Source organism: Chrysoperla carnea, chromosome 2 (genome assembly GCF_905475395.1).
Source record: "Chrysoperla carnea chromosome 2, inChrCarn1.1, whole genome shotgun sequence".
Classification (NCBI taxonomy): Eukaryota; Metazoa; Arthropoda; class Insecta; order Neuroptera; family Chrysopidae; genus Chrysoperla; species Chrysoperla carnea.
Genome location: NC_058338.1, coordinates 97,534,204 through 97,551,311, shown reverse-complemented (window position 1 = coordinate 97,551,311; position 17,108 = coordinate 97,534,204). Strand labels below are relative to the sequence as shown.

General features: G+C 30.0%; 2 protein-coding genes across 12 annotated transcripts in view; one reads left to right on the top strand and one right to left on the bottom strand.

The window, feature by feature from the left end:
* The window catches only part of LOC123292073 (uncharacterized protein CG43867), an 872,927-nt gene that overhangs the window by 368,209 nt on the left and 487,610 nt on the right, over nucleotides 1–17,108 (bottom strand). The window lies entirely within an intron of this gene.
* LOC123292075 (cytochrome P450 4C1-like) overlaps nucleotides 1,964–17,108 on the top strand; it is a 41,207-nt gene continuing 26,062 nt past the window's right edge. Inside the window, exons 1-8 of one of the 2 annotated variants that reach the window (XM_044872600.1) lie at nucleotides 1,964–2,374; nucleotides 2,586–2,792; nucleotides 2,863–3,051; nucleotides 3,117–3,180; nucleotides 4,228–4,354; nucleotides 4,848–5,027; nucleotides 5,314–5,554; nucleotides 5,615–5,794. In XM_044872600.1, the coding sequence (XP_044728535.1) occupies nucleotides 2,176–2,374; nucleotides 2,586–2,792; nucleotides 2,863–3,051; nucleotides 3,117–3,180; nucleotides 4,228–4,354; nucleotides 4,848–5,027; nucleotides 5,314–5,554; nucleotides 5,615–5,794 (1,387 nt within the window). In that variant the 5' untranslated portion in view covers nucleotides 1,964–2,175. The remainder of the gene's footprint in view (nucleotides 2,375–2,585; nucleotides 2,793–2,862; nucleotides 3,052–3,116; nucleotides 3,181–4,227; nucleotides 4,355–4,847; nucleotides 5,028–5,313; nucleotides 5,555–5,614; nucleotides 5,795–17,108) is intronic. The other variant, XM_044872599.1, reaches the window with a different exon arrangement.

Here is a 17,108-nt window from a genome sequence, read left to right as displayed (position 1 = left end):
TACTACAAAAAAGTACTCCTGATAATAATGGTTTATCCTTGCGGCTTCTTCGATATTTGCTATTTTAATCCTTAATATACAGTGGTACTCCAAGGTTTAAGTGATGAATACATGTTGAAACTTAGTGAGTAGCTTTCTTTTCTCGAGTCTACCAAAGTTTCCTCTACGATTTTTTTTCGAAAGTGTTGCGTTTTTAAATGAGAACGATAACATCATATTTGAATTATCGGTTTGAAAAAACGTAACAGAAAATTTGTCGGGCCCTATGTCCATTTGATAACATTAATTAACAATAAACCATCTCAGACATGTCGTACTTAAATATTTTTGTTTTTGAATACATGGTCGATTCACTTTTGCTGAATTGTTTAATAATTATTAATATTATCAAGTGATCATAGTGTCCGACAAATTCCATGTTACGTTCAGTCCGATCGATCAGAAAACGCAGCACTTTCGAAAAAAAAGCGTAGAGGAAAGTTTAATAGACTCGTCAAAAGGAAGACACTCACGAAGTTTCAAGTATGTATTTATCATTTAAAGAAAAAACGTGGTGTCCCACGGTCTATGAATGAAGTACAAAATAATTGAAGTATGAAAAAATAAATAATTATAAAAATTAAAAGACCGACTGCGGTAGTTTACATGGCGACTTTTAAAGTCGGATCCCATTATTGAGTAGATTTGAGTCTAACTTTTAATGGGTGCCGACTGTTAAAATCACCATGTAAACTACTAAACTTATTTCTTCCTTTTCAGATTTTAGTTAACGCAGTTGGGTTTTTTATTTTTTATTTTTATGATTATTTTATTTTGGTCTTTGTAGTGTCCCAGCACTAAAAAAACTCTCTTATTCTTTATTAAAACTTTTAAACCAATTCATTATTTTTAATTCAATTTATTTTATATATAGTTTTGTAATACCTTATTAATTTTCTTTATTACCCGACTGAGCAACGCAAACGAGTGGTAATGTGTTTTATCAGTATATACCTGTTCCTACGATGCACACTAGAGGCCGTGCATCGGTCAATTTTGATGATTCTTACGTCAATCGATTTGTCTTAGCCTTGAGAATGTTGACCTGCAAACATACATACATTGGACCAAAGGACCAAACATACATACATAGGCTGAAAATGAAAGTCGGCAAACTATGGTTAGTGGAGTACCGTTGAATAGGTATTTGAAAATTTTAACTAAAAAGCGTAAAGTAAAAAAAAAAAAATTTACTTAAAAAAACAAAAAACTCGACTACATTAAATGTAAACTGAAAATCTGAAAAGAAAAAAACAAGTCCAGCAGTTTACATAGAAACTTTCACAGCCGGGACCTATTATTGTATTATTGGGAAGATTCGAGCCAATGTAGATTTTAATGGATCTCGATTGTTAAAGTCGCTATGTTAACTGTTGGACTTGCTTTTTTCATTTCAGTTTACATTTAACTCAGTCGGGTTTTTTTGATTTTTTAAATAATTTTTGTTAATTTTTTTTAATTAACGCATTACTATTTCGCGTCAAAAAACCGCCATCTAGTTTTGTTTTTTTCAAAAACACATATAAGAACACGTAGGTTTTTGAGATAAATGTAAAGATACCCGAAACGATGAAATCCATTTAACTATTTGGAAGATACGAAGTAATAAAGAAATTTACAAACAAATACATACATACACACAAGATACGCGCGAAAAACATAAGCACTCCTTGACACACGGGTAAAAACTATGTTTAATTGTTTCAGATATTGATAGGTCAGTGTTAAACTGTATTGTATTTTTGTAGAACGTTTTACAAACCTTTTAGAACGCCCTGTACAGATCATTGACGTCATTTAAATTCGCAGATTAGACAAAATAATCTTTTTAAAACTTGTTTATTTTGGTGAAAGTATCAAACTGATGTGAACTTCTAATAATTAATTTAATATTACAAATTCAATAAACGTTCTTTAACATTTTAAAAATTAATTTTGAATGCTTTTCATAATTTTGATGGACACAGTGCATAATAATTCGATTTGCAAACGGCTTAAATATCAAGCATTATAATAATTTAAAGATTTAAAAATATGTAACAACTAAATCTTCTTTTTTTGAAGTTTGAACAGCAAATAAATTAATCACTTTGGAATAATTATTTTTTGGCGACAAGACCGTTCAAGGCAAACAACATGTTTTTAGCATTATTAATGAATTGTCTAGAAAGTCCAATTATTGCGGTAGTGTTGCTGTTAATCACAGTAATTGTTTTTCGTGTAAGGAGTTTTTTATGGAATTATATTCGAATGTGTTACTATGCATCGAAACTTCCCGGACCACCAGCTTATCCAATTATCGGAAACGGAGCATTGTTTTTGGGAACTATTGAAGGTAAAAAAACTTTATTTTTGCATTTGTACTTATTTACACATAATATTATTACTATTTGAAGGTTCATCAAAATAGAATTCGGAATTATTCGCACAAATGAACTAGTAAAGTTTTTACTGGAACTAAAACTAAAACATATAGTTATTTTGTCTAAGCTATTTCTAAGGAAAGTTTTAGAAAAATTATTTATAAAATCTATGTAATTTTTCAGAAACAACTAAAAATTTACTTTCTCTTGGTGAGCAATATCGAAATTCTTCCCTAGTACGAGCATGGATAGGTCCATTGCCAATATTTGCAGCTTTAGATCCAAAAATTGTCCAAGAAGTTTTAACAAATCCAAACGCTTTAGAAAAACCATACCTAATGAAATTCATATGGAACAATGTAATGGAGAAGTCAATTTTAACATCCGAGGGTATTATACTATTATTAAAGTTTAATTTAATTAAAAAATAAAACCAAAACTTTCAATTTCAAAATTTTAGTTCCAGAATGGAAACACAATCGAAGTTTCATCATAAAAGCATTTAGTCCAGTAATTATAAAATCGTATTTTAAAATATTTGTGGAAAAAACTAATATTTTAACTAAAAAATTAGACTTAGAATTAAATAAAAACAAATCGTTTGATATATTTGAGTATTTATCAAGAACTACTTTGGATTCAGTTTGTGGTAAACGATTTAGATAATGATAAATATGAACAACGCTTCAATTTAAGAATTTTATTTGGTTTTAGAATCGACCATGGGTGTAAATATGAATTCATATAATGAGTCATATTACCTTGATGCTATTGAGAGGTAAGATAACTATAGACGAAGAAACGAAGGAATAAAGTTCGAAAAATTTGTGTTCGAAAAGTCAGATTTTGAATGCGGTTTTCTGCATTCGATTCCTTAGAGCGTCAGGAAATTTTGTGACCTAATCTGTTTTATAAGAAATTAAAAATATGCAATTAGCATAAATAATATGCATTTTATAATTGTATTTTAAATTGATCATTAATATTAAATTCACAATTCGGTTAATAGTGATGAAAATGATTTCAAACTTGTTGAACGGGAGTTTTTGGGGTCACTGAACACGAATATCGTGACAGAATTTGTTCTGAGAGGTACCTGGTGCAACGGTCCGTCGCCTCTTGGAGTTATCGAGAATTTCGTCATATAATCAGTCCAAACTCATTACACGGGGGTTTTTGAGGTCGCTGAATACTAATATAATGACATAATAGGTCTCAGAGGTATCTGGTACAACGGTATCGCCGTCGCTTCCTGGACTTTTCTCACGATATTCGTGATCAGCGACCCGAAAAATCCCCGAGTAACGAGTTTGAACTGATTATATTACGAATTCCTCAAAAACTTCAACAGATGGTGGGAATAGCGTTGCATCAGGTATCCCCAAGACCAATTCTGTCACAATATTCGTGCTAAGCGACCCAAAAAACCCTCGTTTAACGAGTATGGATCGATTATATAACAATTTTCTCGAAAACTCCTCCAGACGGCGAGAAACTGTTTACCCTGAGCATCAGATACCTCTGAGACCAATTCTGTCATAATATTCGTATAACCGAATTTCGAATTTGATATTTACGGTCAATTTTAAATGCAATTATAAAATGCACATTAAATATTCAAATTGCATATTTTAAATTTCTTATAAATCAGACTAGGTCACAAAATTTCCTGACGCTCTAACGAATCTAATGCCGAAAACCGCATTCAAATCCGACTTACTGCACAAATTTTTCGAACTTTGGATCATTTTTTATGCCTCGTTTGTTCATCCACTAACACAAAAAGTCATTAGTTCATAATAATTCGATTGGAAAAATGTTTCAGTGCATTGTCTCTTGCCTTCGTAAGGATATTCAATGTTTTTAAACATCCAAACATATTTTACAAATTTACACGGGATTATAAAACTATATCGAAAAATCGAAGTATTATACAGAAATTCGTTGGTAAAGTAAGTTACAATATTGAATTGTTTTCAGTGTATATTATCTAGAATTACGTAACAAGAATTTGTATAAGCGTAGTTCTGGGTCACGAGAAAGAGAACAATCTACACCATCTCGTGAAATTAACGCTAGTATTGTACTTATAGTATTCGACTGTAGTCATTTAACCCAAAGAGTTATAAGATAGACGAGAGGTCGCATACACAGGCACGAATGTATCATCATGTACCATCTGGAATTTGTGTGCTGAAAAAACTACTGTATTTACAACAGACTATATACTATTATTACGAATTTGTTACACAGAACAAAGTGGCGCTTTGGAAGCGAAGAGTAGTTTGGAAACTACTCTCTGCTAACAGATTTTTTAAACAAAACTAAGATCGTTTATGACTGGACACAATCTTTTAGAGGCGTTGAAATTTGTATATTCTTTTTTGCCAGTAATGGGAGCCTCCTCTATTTTATACTCTTTGATTTGACAATTTTTATTTTCAGATAATTGATGATAAAAGAAAAAATTATGTGACATCCGTTGATAATTTGGATGATGTAAGAGCGATTAATAAAAATTTATATAAAAAATCCTTTTTAGAATATTTAATGGATTTTACAAAAAATAACACCAATTTTACGGATGAACAACTACGTAATGAAACTAACACCATTATTTTTGGGGTAAGTTTTTGAGCATTTATGAAAATCAACCATTTTTTTAAAGCCTCTTGTCATTTTTACAAATATAGTTAAGGGCTCATTCAGACCATCAACCCGTCAGTCATTTCCTAACTATTACAAAGCTCTTTTCTGACTTTCAAAAATATCAAATAAATTCAGAATAAGATTGGCCATCATTGGGCAGAACTTGGGAGAAAGTTCTACCCAACAGAAAGCATAAATTTACCCCTCTATATACGGGTCCTGTAATTTGAATTCAACGTTTATTATCAATTTCCTTTCTTAGGGTTTTGATACCACAGCAACTTCTCTGAGCTTTGTTTTATTACAATTGGCTGGTCACAAAGACATACAAACTCAAGTTTATCAAGAAATATTAGAAGTTCTTGGTGAAAATAATAAAGACTCAATCGATTTTGATGATTTACCAAAACTAAAATACATGGAAATGGTAATTAAAGAGTCAATGCGATTAATTGCAACAGGACCAATTATCGCAAGAGAAGTATCTCAAGATATTAAAACCGGTAACAATATTTTATTAACACATATAAAAAATTAAATTACAAAAATCACACTGTTTTCAGGGAATAATATAATTCCAAAAGGCGCTACGGTTGCAATTCCAATATTTGCAATACACCGTAATTATAAATATTGGAAAAATCCATTAAAATTTGATCCAGAACGTTTCACACCAGAAAATATTAAAAATCAACATCCGTACGCATTTATCCCATTTAGTGCTGGCCCTAGAAATTGTATTGGTATGAATAAGGTATAAGGGGGGTCACGAAAAAGTTGATTTTAAGTCGAATAAATTTGGAATATTAATTTTCCTATTGTTTAAAAGTGCGCATTCCTGAAAAAAAGCTTCGAAAATTGTTCACTTTAAAATTATTTCATAGACAATTTTTTAAAAAACCTTTTCCAAAGCCTTTAACCAATTAAAATATTATTGTCAGACAGTTTTGCCGTTGATAACATCGCGCCAGATATTATTCTAATAATTAAAAAAAAAAAGAACTATACAAATGATTTTAGTATGGCTGGAATTTTGATATGATTTAGTTTTACAATTGAATAATGTAATTTTAATTTGCAAACAGAAGACTTAACTAGCGCGCATCTCCTTTAATTAGGTAGCGCAACCGCCGTTACAATAAGAAAGGAAATTTCCAAAATTCAACCGTCTCAAAATAAACTCTCAAAAACGTTGACAGCTCTCGTACCAAAAAATCGTAAAAAATTGTTTATAAACAGTATTTAATAAATAAATCATTTCTAGGTGTTCGATATGCATGGATCTTTATGAAAACAACTTTAGCCATTTTATTAAGTCGATATGAATTTCATACCGATTTAAATTTAAATGAGTTAAAATATGAAATTAGTGCAACTACGAAATTAGTGAATGGACATCAAGTACGAATCACCGAAAGACAAAAATTATAATGATAATTGTTAACAAAGTTAATAAATTGGTTATTTATTAGAAACAAAAACTTTGTAGCAAAAATTGGTTCTAGTTTTGTTTATTAGGTTAGATTTTCAAAAAATTTTGTTAAAAATATGGCAAAACTCGCTTTGCTCCCCTATATTCGAACTAATTTTATAAAATAATTAAATTTATACTTAAAATTTTTTACGCCATCAGAAATTATGATTCATGTTCCTTTAAAAGATTTTTATACCATGCATATGTCATATGCAAGATTTACTAAGTTTAGTCCCAAGTTTGTAACGTTTAAAAATATTGATGCTACGAAAAAAAATTTGGTATAAGTGTTCATAGAATCACCTAATTAGTCCATTTCCGGTTGTCTGTCTGTCTGTCAACACGATAACTCAAAAACGTACTCAGGACCTGAAAAGTTAGGTCGAGTTTGTAAATGAGCACCATAGGTCAATTGGGTCTTGGATCCGTAGGACCCATCTTGTAAACCGTTAGACATAGAACAAAAATTTAAATATAAAAAATGTTCCTTATAAAAAACAAAACAACTTTTGTTTGATACATTTTTTCGTAAACAAGACTGTTTACCCGTAGGGCGCAAATTAGGTGTAAATGGTATAGTAGATATTATATGGGAATATCAGTTAAATTAGTTATGTATGTATGTGTAATGTGGTAGAGTAATCAACACTGTCTATGCATGGTATTTCAACAATAAACTCAGTCAATTGTTTGTTTTCACTTGTTTTGAATATTTCCAATATTCTTCTTTCCAGCATTATTTTTTCAGGTAAAATCGAATAAATATTATAATTTTCGTTTTTTCTAGGATTATTTTAACTAGTCAAAGAACTAAAATATTTCGTTAAACTTTCAAAATAAAGAAATTCCATATTTTGACGTCCTGTGTAATTATAATTTGAAATAAAAATCTTAATAAAAACAAAATTATAGTTATAACAAGAATATATTATCGTATATTTGTCTAATTAGTAATTCTTCAAGGATTTGTATACTTTTTTAATAAATAATTTTATTAATTTAAGTAACTTCATTACAAAAACAGGCCAATTGTATGCCGTTACACAGATGAAGTTGGGATTTCATTTTATGCATGAAGTGGTACCTACGCATTAAAAGTTTTTGTAAATATCTTATTAAAAATTTGTTTCATTTCCTATAAAATTAATTTTAGCCAATCAAATCCTACATTCAAATCGCAAAGCGCGATGTAAAGCTACTTTTTTAGTGTGTGTTTGGACCCCTGAGGGGAGTGTGAAACCATGTTTTGCAAACAAAATTAAAAAACTATGAGCTTTGACTTTAGTTACTGTATCATTTTAAAAGTATATTAAATTTGAAACAAATGAAACCGACCCACAGTTCCGTATGTCTAATAGTTTTTCAAATATGATGCTTGAAAAATTTCAGACATGCTAAAATTTTGAGTTTTTCTTTTGTTAAACTGTTAGAGATAGAACAAAAGTTTAAATGTAAAAAATATTCTTTACATAAAAAATAAACAACTTCAGAAGATAATAAATGAGAACTCTAGGATATTTCGAAATAATTTTCGATTTTTGCCCCGATTTCCTAGATAAGTTTTTTTGTATTATATAAATACGTATTTCGACTACCAAGTAGTCATCATCAGTATGAATTAGCTAATCGTAATTACTCTTATTTATGTATGTTACTCGTTGCTAATTTGCAGTCCGCCACCAAATTACATGGTAACGATACACTACTTTATTATTATTATATTTATAGTAATTGGAGATTTTAATCAGCTTTTTACAAATTGCAAAAACACTATGCATCAAATAAAATAAAAAAGTTCAATTAAAAGTTCTAGCTAAAGTATTTGTGCACATTTTCGTTTTTTTCGACTTTCTATCTTCAAAACTGACCGATATATGCCTATTTTACAATTAAACCGTTAGAGTTAGAACAAAAGTTTAAATATAAAAGTTATTTCTTATAAAAAATTAAACAACTTTTGCTTGAAATATTTTTCTCTAAATATCCCTTTTTACCCGTGAGGGCGTTTCCAATATATTTTTCTGGATATTTTTTTTCTTTTTCTGAAATGTTTCACAAAACCACTAGTTGAAGTTAACCTGACAAAAATCCACACATTTTTTTTATAGCTTTGGAGAAAATGGACACCGAAGTTTCTTTCTAAGTAGCGCCCCCACGGGTTTACAGTGATATTTACGAAAGAATGGTTCATATAAAAGTTGTTAATTTTATTATAAGAATTAACTTTACATTTAAACTTTTGTTCCATCTCTAACAGTTTAAAAGATCGATACTTTTTTATTTGCTTGAATACAAAAAAATTCTATTTTAAAATCGTCATATCTTGGTCGACTTTGAAGCTAGAAAGTCGAAAAAAAACGAAAATGTGCAGAAATACTTCAGCCAGAATTAATTAAATTTTGTTTATTTGATGCATAGTTTTTTTGTAATTTGTACAAAACTTATTCAAATCCCCAACTACCTAAAAAAAAGGGGGTTAGGTACCCCCCTGAGAAGTGGACTTTTTTTACGAAGAGCTTTCACCCTGATAAACTGTGGAAAATTTCAAAGTTGCATTAATTTTTTCTTTTTAGATATTTAGTTTAACTGTACGAATTATAAACAAAACAATTTCACGAATATGTGCGCTCTCTATGAATTGAAATAGCTAAGATTTCTATTAGGTTTACATGTAAACCTTACTTGTATGAGAGTCCTAAAAGAGAGTTTATAGGGTGATTGTTTCAGCGATATCCCTATTACTATATATTATAAATGTGAAAGTAACAATGTTCATATGTTTGTTTGTTTGCAACGCTTTAAAGATATATTAAAAATTAAAATAATAAATTTAATCCGACATTTTACTCGCTCCATCTATGATCATCATTTTGAACCATAAATTAAAGATGTCTATAAAAATTTAAAATAGTAAATGTAAAACAATCCATGGCCATCTTTTCTGATATACTCATTGAATTATGACTTTTTACAATTAAAAAAGAAAAATTTAAAAACAAAATTTTAAAAAAAATTAAAAATTTTGCATATGTTTTAACTATGTACAGGATGCTTCTGTATACTATACTATGTTCTTCTATCCGGTGCAAATATAAGAAGCTTAAAGGTGACGTATAAAATGGACAAGTCCGTAAATTGTATCTTTCACCCTGTTTTTCGAAATTCCTAAAAAAGACAGTCGGTCATGGGTACTGTCGGTGGAAGTGAAAACTTAAAACTTTGGAACTGGCCTTCGGCCTTCAGTCCTAAGCCTTCGGTATGGTCTTCAGCCTGGCTGGAGCCTTCGGCAATGGAGCTCGCTGCGCTCGCATACAGCTACAAGAATATGCCCTTATTAAAATTCCTTGCAAAAGGCCTGGCTCGTTTATTTTCTTCATTTTTATACCATGTATATAAAATATAGCAAGGTATACTAAGTTTAGTCCCAAGTTTGTAACGCTTTAAAAAAATGATGCTATGAACCAAATTTTGGTATAGGTGTTCATAAAATCACCTAATTAGTCCATTGCCGGTTGTCAGTCTGTCGTCTGTCGTCTGTCCGTCTGTCATCACGAATACTCAAAAACGAAAAGAGATATCAAGCTGAAATTTATAGCATGCTGAAGACGTAAAAATTTAGGTCGAGTTCGTAAATGAGCAACATAGGTCAATTGGATCTTGGGTTTGTAGGACCCATCTTGTAAACCGTTAAAGATAGAACAAAAGTTTAAATGTAAAACAATTTTCCTTATAAAAAAATAAACAACTTTTGTTTGACACATTTTTTCGTAAAGATCACTGTTTACTCGTGAGAGCGCATGTTATGCACAAATTGTAGTAATATATGGGTATATCAGTTATATGTGTGTTACATGTATGTATGTATACTGTGACAGAGTAATCAACACTGTCTGTACATGGTATTTCAACAGTTAACTCAGTCAATTGGTTGTTTTCACTTGTTTAATATTTAAATTTACTTTCAATAAAATCACAAGTTTCCTTAAAGATATTTTGGCAACAAAAAATTTTATATGTCTTTCGTTCGTTTGTGTCTGCATTTTTGTATTAGGATATTATGAGAGAGGTACCTGACGAATTTTTAGAATGCCTCAAACACCTACCCAAATATGTCTACCAGCTCTGCTACTTTTTCTGCTAACAACCGTTTTAGAAAAAATAAAACACGCAAAGGTCATCCGTCAAAGATACTTTACTAGTGTATACCACGCAGGTGTCTTAAAACTACTCATGACTATTGATGTTGTATTTTCCACACACGATGAAAAATAAAAAGTTTTAATTTATTTATTTATTTATTTATTCATTCACCAGGATGCATAAGCATATAAACTAGGGTGGCCAAAAAAAAAACGATTTTTTTTTTTTGTAAGTCTCCTATGAAATAATGTTAGTTTATCATGTTTTAAAAGCCCCCTCCAAAGGACAGCTCAAAAAACAATTTTTTAAGGGTCACTCCAAATTTTTTAAAAATTTCAAAAACGTTAAAAACCGGATTTTTTTGTTTAAACTTTTTTTCTCATTATTTTATTTTTTTCTATGAGAAAAATTATGAAGATCCTGAAAATTTCAAGTAGAAATTTTAATATTGAAATGTCGCTCCGAATTTTTCTAAGGTTCCAAGTCGAGCACTTTATATTTTTTCGAGCTACTTTTGAACATGAATATTAACGAACTTTTAATTTTTTTTCTTTAATATTTCATTCACAAGGATGAAATTAAAACAGGAGAAACGAAAAAAAAGTTCTATTTCATTCTGTAGTATCAAATATTGAAGGGAAAAAATCAAAAGTTCCTAAACATTCATGTTTAAAAGTACCACTTGGAACCTTAGAAAAATTCGGAGCGACCTTTCAATATTAAAATTTCGACTTGAAATTTTCAGGATCTTCATAATTTTTCTCATAGCAAAAAATAAAATAATGAAAAAAAAATTTAAAACAAAAAAAATCAGGTTTTTAATGTTTTTGAAATTTTTTAAAAATTCGGAGTGACCCTTTAAAAATTGTTTTTTGAGCTGTCCTTTGGAGGGGGCTTTTAAAACATGATAAACTAACATATTTTCAAATTTTATGCAAACTTCAACTTAATATAGTTAATTGAAAAAAATAATACAATTTCAATGATGATTTATTTATAAAAATGGTAATCTTTTTTTATTTTTTTAAACTTTGCATTTCGTGGTAAACGGGCATGTAGGACTGGTGTGAGAGTGATCCTATAAATTATCGATTATTTTATCGAGTGGCGAAACCCTAAAAAGTAATACTTTGAAACTTCTATCAATATAAAAACATATGGTACACTTGTACAAAGGTATACTGGTACAAAGTAACAGTCACCGTAGGTTGCCGAAGTTCACCTTGCCAAATTTGGGTGTAACTAGGAAAATCTATAGCATTGCCAAAATTCGTTATGTAAACTATTTTTTTCTTCAAATACGTTTTATACATATAAATGTGTATTAAATAATTGCCATGCTAAGCTCTGTAAATCTGGGCCTCTGTAATTTTTTAAGATCATAATAACTACTTAGAGTATATAACCACTAAACTATCATTAAAATGATTCTTTGGAGTAATGTTTTGATTGTTGGACTCGTTTACCGATGGTCGCCGGTTCGAATCCTATCAACACCTTTATAGAAACATCAAATTTAATTTAAAATTGAACATCAATAAGACAAAGACGTCATTATTAAAAGAATAATTCAAGATAAAGTGCAGTTAGGCCTTTATAGATTTAAATGAGGCATTCCGAATTCGCCCAATGGCTCATCTCTCCGTCTAAATAGGAACACATTTGTGGTTGATGATTTCAACCGAGTCAAGTGCAGCTTCAGCTCTCTATTATTTTCTTTTGGCTTTCGATTTTTCTTTCTCTCAACTAGCGGAGGCTTAGTAACAATTTACGTATCCTAAAGGTAACCAACGGAACCCTTAAAATGGAATGTCATTTCTTACGTTCCTCTTGTTGTAACTAGACTCTGCATCCGCAAAATGCAGAAGTTTTTAATTTAAATTATAATTTAGAGGTTATTAATTTAAATAAATTTGCAAGCCAGCATATGAAACTATTTATAAATGTGTTTAAGGAATGTTTCAAGTTAAACAAATTTTGTCTATGATTGTAAACAAAAATTGTCTTTAACAATGTTCATAGAATGTCTGCAAAATCAAATTTTTCTTGCTATAGTGTTATCAATATTAGTGATTATTTATACAAGCATTTATTTTTGGAATTATTTTCGAATGTGTTATTATGCATTTAAATTTCCTGGACCAACAGCTTATCCAATTTTTGGAAATTTATTAATGTTTTTGGGATCCTGTGAAGGTAAAACAAATGTTTTTAACTGAAATCCAAAAAAGCTAAAACATATTTTCAGTGCTATAAAATATTATTTACATTCATAACAGAAAATGGTGTTGAGTAAAATTTTTCAGAATATTGTCAATCTAATTATGAAGCTTGCAGTAATATTTTCGGTATATTTGTAATACATCTACATAAATAAAAAAAATAGATCGAGATTCTAGTTAGACGACAAACATATTAAATTTTTGAGATTTCAACAACAATTTAAGTCTTATTTTTGGGAATTTTCATTCGCGTTTACTTCAAATGTCAATTTAAAGATTTTTATTTAAATTGATTTGAACTGCATTTCATAATTACATTCAGTGATTTTCAAGACGTTAGTTAGATTTATTTAAAAACTTTGCGTGGTTTCTTTTAAAAAGTAATAGTTTTCTCAAATTCGGCTGTGCAGCGTTATCGTATATCGTGCAAGTATTTTGAAATGTACAGAAAAGTGTACGCTGATTTATGTGCTATTTCATTAATAAATGGTAAACATATTTATTCAAAAAGGGGTTGCCAATTAAAGACGGAAATACATTGTGCAAACAGCTGTTACCACTTCAATAAGGGGGGGGGGCGAATATAATATAATCGTAATTTATATAATGTTCTACAAATGCACGTTTCTCCATTTTAAACAATCGGAGGCACGACAGTGCCCCCGCCAAGTCGAGCGCGAAGCAAACACTGCCGTACCATCCTTTACTGGAACCATTTCGCCGCATTTTCAGGCCTCTATTTGAGAATCTCTAGATAAGACCAGAACGAATTTTCGTCATCCAGTAAGCTATAATCACATACTTAAAATCCAAAATTTCAAGTCTGTGAGTCATTTAGTTCCGAAGTTAAGCGAAAGCAAAGTTTCGCAATTATGACACTCACTTACTCACTCATGATCATCAAAATAGAACTAGTATTCCCATAAACTAAGAGAGCTGAAATTGGGTACAGAGTTAGGGTTTACTGGCCACATAAAGGGAAAACTATAAAAACTAGGATAATCGAAGATCTAGAGTATCTGGTGACTCTGAGAAAAATAAATCAATATGCCCACGTTTCTACCAAAAGAAGTGAAATCTCACCAAAAACATTCTATAAAAACTAGCCAAGTCTCGATGGAGCTGCTTGTTTATCTTTAAAAAGTAATGAAATCTAGACAAAGTCGAGAAAAGTCTAAGGTTCCTTACTGCGATTTCTTTATTATTATAGTTAATGTTGTGTGACTTGGCCTTGGACGTCCACGTGGTCTCAGATTAGCGCAATGGTGTCATAAAGTACCTGGTTTTGTACCCTTGTGTACCCTTCAACGTTTTCTCCATTTTGAACAATGTGTTTTTCCCGCTTAAGTGGTAACATCTTATTGAACAATCCTGTACAATTCTTTGGAATAAAATAATATATAACGATTATATTGAACAAAGAGACCAATTTCCATATTACATAATTTGTCTATCTCTTGCAGTTACGAAACGAAACTGATTCTCTTTTTTTCCAGAAATAGCAAAAAAATTAAAAATTATTGGCGAACAATATCAAAACTTGTTTATTAGACTATGGCTAGGCCCATTGCCAATATTTGTAACATCAGATCCGGAAATTGTCCAAAAACTTATAACAAATCCAAATGCTTTAGAAAAACCATACCTGATGAAAATTATATGGAACGGCGTAATGGGCGAGTCCATTATAACATCCGAGGGTATTATTAAAATTTTTATTTTAAAATAAAACCGAAATTAATGATTACAAAAAATTTTAGTTTCAGAATGGAAAAACCATCGAAGTATTATGATAAGAGGTTTTACTCCAACTATTTTAAAATCATTTTTTAAAATATTTGTAGAAAAAATAAATATTTTAACTCAGAAATTGGATTTGGAAAAAGAAACATCGTTTAATATATTTGAGTATTTATCAAGAACTGCTTTGGATTCAGTTTGTGGTAAATAATTTACTAACACAATGTATTGCAGAAATAAACACATTTAAAATTGAAATTCTAGAAAGTTACTCTAATTTAAAATGTGTTCGTGACTTTTAAGCCACTCTCTATTTACGGGGTGAATTTTTTAACTTGACATATTCGTGAAACACGAAAAATAAGTGTAATCGAGGAAAATAACTTCAAACGAAAAATGTTAGTTTTAAAATGTATGTATCTTATATCCGTTGAATTTGATCAAGTTTTCGGGTTCAATTAAAAACTCACTCTGATCCATAACTGAAAACCATTAGACAAAAACTTTAAATTAAAAAGTTGTTCTTTATAAAAACGCAAATATTTTTTGTTTGAAACATTTTTTTGTATGCCGAATAGTTTAGACAAAACTTGTTAGTAAAAATCTAGCTTTTTGCTTGTTTGTTCATTTAATTTGAACAAAATTGGTCTTTGTGAGAAAATAAATCACTTTTATTGTATTTATTACAAAAATTTTTTCAAAGAGTGCCTAGATCCTACTGAAACAATTATAAGAAATAATAATTTTGATACGAAAACACAATTTTGGGTAAAACTTTACAATTTGCTTTTGTCTAAATTATAAGGTTTTCAGAAAAATCTTTCGAACAAAAAATGTTACTATTTTAATGAACAACCTTCCAATTACAGGAGTTAATCTCTCTATTACCATTTATGGAGTACAGTGAGCTTTTCATTAAGCCTGAAGGTCAAGGTCAAGTTTAATGTCTGCGTAGGATGTGCGCCTATACACCCGATATTTTTTGCTTGAAGGCTTTTTATCGATTAAAGTTATTTTTCGAGTTTCATGCATATGTCAACTTAAAAAAGCCACCCTGTATATAATCACATGGATATGGGAATGAAGAGTTAAATTTGATTTTAGGATCAACAATGGGTGTTAATATAAACTCTTATGATGAGTCTTCTTACTTTGATGCAATTCACATGTAAATAATTTAATCAAAACGTCATTAATGCAAATTAATTTTTCTTTATCTCCTAGTCGAAAGTACCATTTCTCCGGCCATATTTAACTCCAGAAAGTGCGACTTTTGTGGCTTGTTATTTTTGTAGAAATAATTTGTGCAATTATAAGATAAACTTTTTAAAATTTCCAATTTTTCATTTGTGGTAATCTTGGAACCAGCTTGAACAGCGCCTCCTTGATTATGTGATTTGAGTCTTACCTCACAACATTATCCAGGTTGTCCTGTAAGTACTGCACGTTTTTGTTGCATCAGATAGAAAATAAAATTCTAAGACGAAAAGTCCTCTTCCATTTTTTCATCCGATGCGTGGATATTTTTTCGTTATTTTTTTACTTTTTAGTGCATTATTATTTTTTAACTTTTGAAGATTTTTTACGATTTTTTTTGTTTTATGTGCTGAAAAATGCTTCTGGCACATTTTTCTAGAAATAATTCCGAATCCAACGAACTATCACACGTATTTTTACGACCATTTTTTCTATATTTCACCCTGATTCTAGCGCTGTCTAGTGGTAGAATAATAGCGCTGTCTATGATAAGTCAAATATATGCATGGCTATGATTGAATTATTTATTTATATTTTGATAATGAGTGAAATAAAAAAAATATTTAAACTATGTGATGTGATTTATTTCTTATTTCTGTTGAAATTTGACTTGCCATTGACGGCTTCTATTTTCTATCACCAGACAGCGCTAGAATCAGTTCCCATGGCGCATTTAAACAATTGTGAGATCGTACTTTCAACAGAGGAGTAAAGAAAAATAGTATACAACCCACGGCCAGAATGTTTGATGTCGAGAATGTCGCCCCGGGATGTTGATGCGAAGCTAGGAAATCTTACTTTCTCGCCTAGGGTCGTTATATACTATTTCATCTTACAAAAAACTATTCTTCAGTGCTACTTCGCTTGCATTTACAAGGGTATTAAATATTTTCAAAATTCCAACAATATTTTACAAATTAACAGAAGATTATAAAATTATATCTAAAGCACGTGATATTTTACAGGAATTCGCAAAAAATGTAAGAGAGTTAAAAATATTAGCGCGTTAAGCGTACACGCCGATTTATTTGGTTACATTTCTATTTCCAGATTATTTCTGAAAAAAGAAAGAAATATGTGAGTTCCGTTAATAATAATGTTAATGTAAGCGAAATGAATAAAAATAAATATAAAAAGCCACTTTTGGAATATTTAATGGATTTCACAAAATATAATTCAGATTTTACAGATGAACAATAGTTGACCATAGTGAAAACTTTTCCC